Consider the following 7035-nt stretch of genomic DNA (forward strand, 5'->3'; position numbering starts at 1 on the left):
TGCCCGTTGCATGCTGGGACAGGCTCGGCTCTCCCTCGAACCCGAGCTGAATGAAACCATTAGAGAAAGGACAGATGGAACTGGCCTGCAATGACGTGACTCAGGAGCTCAATGACTGCACGGCCACGAAGATCCCACTGCATCGCTTGTCTGTTTCCCAGCACTACACTGACCTTCACACACAGATCCAACCCTCCCTCCCTCTCGCTCGCTCACCGAGTTGCTCCTGGCCTCCATGTCGCACAGCCTCTCTGCCAGCAGTCTGCAGGCCTCCCTCTGGCCCCAGTGAGAGGCAGCGTGGAGAGGAGTCCAGCCATCATTGTCTACTGCTGACACACGGAGACCACACTGAAGCAGCACCCTGAGACAGAGAGAGAGGTTAATACAGACACACTGACTGGACACTCCAGTACATTAACACTGCACTGAGAGAGAGAGGGGTTCATACAGACACACTGACTGGACACTCCAGTACATTAACACTGCACTGAGAGAGAGAGGGGTTCATACAGACACACTGACTGGACACTCCAGTACATTAACACTGCACTGAGAGAGAGAGGGATTCATACAGACACACTGACTGGACACTCCAGTACATTAACACTGCACTGAGAGAGAGAGGGGTTCATACAGACACACTGACTGGACACTCCAGTACATTAACACTGCACTGAGAGAGAGAGGGGTTAATACAGACACACTGACTGGACACTCCAGTACATTAACACTGCACTGAGAGAGAGAGGGGTTCATACAGACAGAGAGAGGGGTTCATACACACACACTGACTGGACACTCCAGTACTTTAACACTGCACTGAGAGAGAGAGGGGTTAATAAAAACACACTGACTGGACACTCCAGTACATGAACACTGCACTGAGAGAGAGAGGGGGTTCATACAGACACACTGACTGGACACTCCAGTACATTAACACTGCACTGAGAGAGAGGGGGGGTGATACAGACACACTGACTGGACACTCCAGTACATTAACACTGCACTGAGAGAGAGAGGGGTTAATACACACACACTGACTGGACACTCCAGTACATTAACACTGCACTGAGAGAGAGGGGGGGTGATACAGACACAATGACTGAATGCACTGCTTGAGAAAAACATAGGGAGACAGTCTAACCTCATGACCTCCAGGTAACCCTTGGCAGCAGCTACATGCAGTGGAGTGGCCCCAGTTTTGGGGTGTCGGAGATCAGTCGGTAAGCCCTCAGTCAACCAGTGCTGAGCGTCTCTTAACATCTGCTCCTCTTCTTGCCTCTTCACTGCCTCCAGATCAATACCTGAGAGATGTAAGAGATTAATACACACCTCACACACAGAGATGAATACAGACCCTAATATAGACCCTAGAGACACACCTCACTCAGATCAATACAGACCCTAATATAGACCCTAGAGACACACCTCACTCAGATCGATACAGACCCTAATATAGATCCTAGAGACACACCTCACTCAGATCAATACGGACCCCAATATAGACCCTAGAGACACACCTCACACACACACAGAGATTAATACAGACCCTAATATAGACCCTAGAGACACACCTCACTCAGATCGATACAGACCCTAATATAGACCCTAGAGACACACCTCACTCAGATCGATACAGACCCTAATATAGACCCTAGAGACACACCTCACTCAGATTAATACAGACATTAATACAGACCCTAGAGACACACCTCACACACAGAGATTAATACAGACCCTAATATAGACCCTAGAGACACACCTCACACACACAGAGATTAATACAGACCCTAATACAGACCCTAGAGACACACCTCACACACACACAGATTAATACAGACCCTAATATAGACCCTAGAGACACACCTCACACACACACAGATTAATACAGACCCTAATATAGACCCTAGAGACACACCTCACTCAGATTAATACTACAACAGTCACAGGGACTATCCTGCAGTGAGTCACACTGAACGCCTGCGCCTGCTACACGGGGGAAGTGTACGAGGGGGGTACCCTGTCGCTGCGTGTGCTCCCTCAGCAGCGTCTCCGTCGCCTCATCCTCGGCGATGTCGAGGGGGACGTCGCCGTCGCAGTTCACGGCCGAAAGAGAGGCGCCGTGCTGGAGGAGGTAGCTGGAGGGGAGAGAGAGAGAGAGGGGAGAGACGCGCAGGGCGTTACGGCGCGGGGCGTCGGGGCGCACGACTCGCCCGCGGGCGCCCACGTGTACTGTTTGCTGGGGGGGGGGCCGCCGTTCGCTCACTCCGCGATCTCCAGGTGGCCACAGGAGGCGGCGACGTGCAGCGGCGTCCAGCCCTCGTTGTCCGCCTGGTTGGCGTCGGCCCCGCGCGCCAGCAGGAAGGCCACCATGTCCATGCTGTCGTCGATGCAGGCCTGGGAGGGGCGGAAACAGGGAGGGGGGGGGGGGGTGAGGAGGAGGGCCGCGCCGGGCCATCTGCCTTTCAGCCGCCCCGCCCCCTGCTGGACAACCCCTGTAAGTGCAGCCCTTCCTTCACAACCTGGCAGAGTGTCTTAATAATAATAATAATAATAATCCTTCCACTAATACAGCCCCTGTCTGGACCCTCCACTCCGAGCTCTTCCCAGGTCAGGGGGAATCCCACTACCCCCACCAGTGTGCAGCCCCACCTGGATGATGCTCCAGTCCTCTCACACACACCAGCTCTCAGTGGGGAGGAGAGCAGAGGGATGGAGCCAGTTCAGAGAGGGGGGTTATTAGGAGGCCATGAGGGGTAAAGGCCAGGGGGGGAATTTGGTCAGGACCAGATTTTACACCTCTAATAATAATACTCGCAACTTGGCTCTGAGTTGCTCTGCTAAGTCACTGAGCCTTTGATGACTTCAGCACTTCGGTACGAGTCACTGACCAAAAATACCATGAAGTAACGTCCAGTACATCAATAAGACATTTTTTTTTAATTCAGCCATCACCATTTAGGTTGATTATGTGACTGCTGCCTTTGGCTAGAAGGAAAACTAGCTGAGACTAGGCCAACTGAAATGTAAGCTTGACACCCCAGAAGAGAAACTGCAGCTTTTGGCACTCTCTTGCTGAAGGCGGAACAGCTGGGGATGATGGGAGTTGTAGTTCACGAGGAACAAGCAGGAAGTGGAGTCCTCACCTGGTGGAGAGCTGTGATGCCGTCTGCATTGGCACTGTTGACCAGGGCTCCTTGTCTCGATCCTCCACCGTCGCCACCAGTCCCTTTAATTCTGCTCGTCTCCTCCCTCAGCATGTCCTCCGCCTCCTCCACATCTCCAGAGGCACAGGCGGCGACGAACTCTGCCCCTCTCTCAAACCGCACGCTGACAACAGAGAGAGAGGGGTTCATACACACACACTGGACACTCCAGTACATGAACACTGCACTGAGAGAGAGAGGGGTTCATACAGACACACTGACTGGACACTCCAGTACATTAACACTGCACTGAGAGAGAGGGGTTAATACACACACACTGACTGGACACTCCAGTACATTAACACTGCACTGAGAGAGAGAGGGGTTCATACAGACACACTGACTGGACACTCCAGTACATTAACACTGCACTGAGAGAGAGAGGGGTTCATACAGACACACTGACTGGACACTCCAGTACATTAACACTGCACTGAGAGAGAGAGAGGGGTTCATACAGACACACTGACTGGACACTCCAGTACATTAACACTGCACTGAGAGAGAGAGGGGTTAATACAGACACACTGACTGGACACTCCAGTACATTAACACTGCACTGAGAGAGAGAGGGGTTAATACAGACACACTGACTGGACACTCCAGTACATTAACACTGCACTGAGAGAGAGAGGGGTTAATACACACACACTGACTGGACACTCCAGTACATTAACACTGCACTGAGAGAGAGAGGGGGGTTCATACAGACACACTGACTGGACACTCCAGTACATTAACACTGCACTGAGAGAGAGAGGGGTTCATACAGACACACTGACTGGACACTCCAGTACATTAACACTGCACTGAGAGAGAGAGGGGTTCATACAGACACACTGACTGGACACTCCAGTACATGAACACTGCACTGAGAGAGAGAGGGGTTCATACAGACACACTGACTGGACACTCCAGTACATTAACACTGCACTGAGAGAGAGAGGGGTTCATACAGACACACTGACTGGACACTCCAGTACATTAACACTGCACTGAGAGAGAGAGGGGTTAATACAGACACACTGACTGGACACTCCAGTACATTAACACTGCACTGAGAGAGAGAGGGGTTCATACAGACACACTGACTGGACACTCCAGTACATGAACACTGCACTGAGAGAGAGAGGGGTTCATACACACACACTGACTGGGCACTCCAGTACATTAACACTGCACTGAGAGAGAGAGGGGTTCATACAGACACACTGACTGGACACTCCAGTACATTAACACTGCACTGAGAGAGAGAGGGGTTCATACAGACACACTGACTGGACACTCCAGTACATTAACACTGCACTGAGAGAGAGAGAGGGGTTAATACAGACACACTGACTGGACACTCCAGTACATTAACACTGCACTGAGAGAGAGAGAGGGGTTCATACAGACACACTGACTGAACACTCCAGTACATTAACACTGCACTGAGAGAGAGAGAGAGGGGTTCATACAGACACACTGACTGGACACTCCAGTACATTAACACTGCACTGAGAGAGAGAGGGGTTCATACAGACACACTGACTGGACACTCCAGTACAGTAACACTGCACTGAGAGAGAGAGAGGGGTTCATACACACACACTGACTGGACACTCCAGTACATTAACACTGCACTGAGAGAGAGAGGGGTTAATACAGACACACTGACTGGACACTCCAGTACATTAACACTGCACTGAGAGAGAGAGAGGGGTTAATACAGACACACTGACTGGACACTCCAGTACATTAACACTGCACTGAGAGAGAGAGAGGGGTTCATACAGACACACTGACTGGACACTCCAGTACATTAACACTGCACTGAGAGAGAGAGGGGTTCATACAGACACACTGACTGGACACTCCAGTACATTAACACTGCACTGAGAGAGAGAGGGGTTCATACAGACACACTGACTGGACACTCCAGTACATGAACACTGCACTGAGAGAGAGAGGGGTTCATACAGACACACTGACTGGACACTCCAGTACATTAACACTGCACTGAGAGAGAGAGGGGTTCATACAGACACACTGACTGGACACTCCAGTACATTAACACTGCACTGAGAGAGAGAGGGGTTAATACAGACACACTGACTGGACACTCCAGTACATTAACACTGCACTGAGAGAGAGAGGGGTTCATACAGACACACTGACTGGACACTCCAGTACATGAACACTGCACTGAGAGAGAGAGGGGTTCATACACACACACTGACTGGGCACTCCAGTACATTAACACTGCACTGAGAGAGAGAGGGGTTCATACAGACACACTGACTGGACACTCCAGTACATTAACACTGCACTGAGAGAGAGAGGGGTTCATACAGACACACTGACTGGACACTCCAGTACATTAACACTGCACTGAGAGAGAGAGAGGGGTTAATACAGACACACTGACTGGACACTCCAGTACATTAACACTGCACTGAGAGAGAGAGAGGGGTTCATACAGACACACTGACTGAACACTCCAGTACATTAACACTGCACTGAGAGAGAGAGAGAGGGGTTCATACAGACACACTGACTGGACACTCCAGTACATTAACACTGCACTGAGAGAGAGAGGGGTTCATACAGACACACTGACTGGACACTCCAGTACAGTAACACTGCACTGAGAGAGAGAGAGGGGTTCATACACACACACTGACTGGACACTCCAGTACATTAACACTGCACTGAGAGAGAGAGGGGTTAATACAGACACACTGACTGGACACTCCAGTACATTAACACTGCACTGAGAGAGAGAGAGGGGTTAATACAGACACACTGACTGGACACTCCAGTACATTAACACTGCACTGAGAGAGAGAGAGGGGTTCATACAGACACACTGACTGGACACTCCAGTACATTAACACTACACTGAGAGAGAGGGGGGTTAATACAGACACACTGACTGGACACTCCAGTACATGAACACTGCACTGAGAGAGAGAGGGGTTCATACAGACACACTGGACACTCCAGGACAGTAACACTGAAGGATATACATTATTTCCTGTCTCCTCTCCTCTCTGTACATCCCTGATGCAGCTCAAGACCTGTACACGGAAGACACTACCATTCCTGCCGACATGATCCAACTCACGTCCGTTTCTTGGCGCCGTTGCCGGCTCTGCGGGTCTCCCCCGGGGTCTCTCTCTCCCCGGCCGCCGCCTTTCCGCTCTCTTTCCCCGCCGGGCCGTCCACGGGAGCCCCGGGCCCGGCGGCCTGCGGATCCCCGGCCTCGCCTGAGCCCCCGCGCCGCCTCCGCCGCGGCACGATCGGCTCCCGATCCGTGCTCGACCCGGCCCAGCGCTTCAGCTGCTCCCGCCGCTTGGCTTTGGCCGCGTCTGCCATTCCTCTCCCCCCCTTTCTCCCCCACGGCCTGTTTTTATTTTTCTTCCTGGATTATTCCCTCTATCTGTCAGGGAAGGGAAAAAAAACGGGGGACACACCCTCCTCCCCTCTCTCTCACTCTCTCCCCTCGTTTCCTTTTTCCGCCCTGATCGCTGACTCGCTGGCCGTAGGAAGCAGCATGCCGGGAAATGTAGTTTAGACTCGCGGCGGCCATCTTTCGCTCTTCCATTTGTAGTTCTACTTTTCTTAAAGCGGTGCTGGCCTGCTCGTTTCCGTGTCCACCGATCAAGTCATTTGCCATATTCCAGTACAGGAGAGCGGGACAGAGCCTGGACAGGAGACACCGGAGACCTCACACCCGCAGTAGAGAGGAGAGGTTAAAGACGACCACGGATGTGGGCTGCACGTCTCTGGACTGCAGGAAACCTATCTGGACGTGGAGAGAACACGCAGACTCCACACATACGGA

The 7035-nt window shown here is 52.0% G+C and overlaps 1 protein-coding gene across 1 annotated transcript in view; it reads right to left on the minus strand.

The window, feature by feature from the left end:
* ppp1r12c (protein phosphatase 1, regulatory subunit 12C) overlaps window positions 1-6715 on the minus strand; it is a 27833-nt gene extending 21118 nt beyond the window's left edge. Inside the window, exons 1-6 of the mRNA XM_088646464.1 lie at window positions 6316-6715; window positions 3147-3330; window positions 2267-2397; window positions 2020-2138; window positions 1145-1304; window positions 217-361 (exon numbers count right to left, since the gene is read on the minus strand). Coding sequence (XP_088502590.1) covers window positions 217-361; window positions 1145-1304; window positions 2020-2138; window positions 2267-2397; window positions 3147-3330; window positions 6316-6566 — 990 coding nt within the window. The 5' untranslated portion in view covers window positions 6567-6715. The remainder of the gene's footprint in view (window positions 1-216; window positions 362-1144; window positions 1305-2019; window positions 2139-2266; window positions 2398-3146; window positions 3331-6315) is intronic.
* Between the last annotated feature and the right edge of the window lie 320 nt (window positions 6716-7035).

Source organism: Lepisosteus platostomus, chromosome 9 (assembly GCF_059453375.1).
Source record: "Lepisosteus platostomus isolate fLepPlt1 chromosome 9, fLepPlt1.hap1, whole genome shotgun sequence".
Taxonomy (NCBI): Eukaryota; Metazoa; Chordata; class Actinopteri; order Semionotiformes; family Lepisosteidae; genus Lepisosteus; species Lepisosteus platostomus.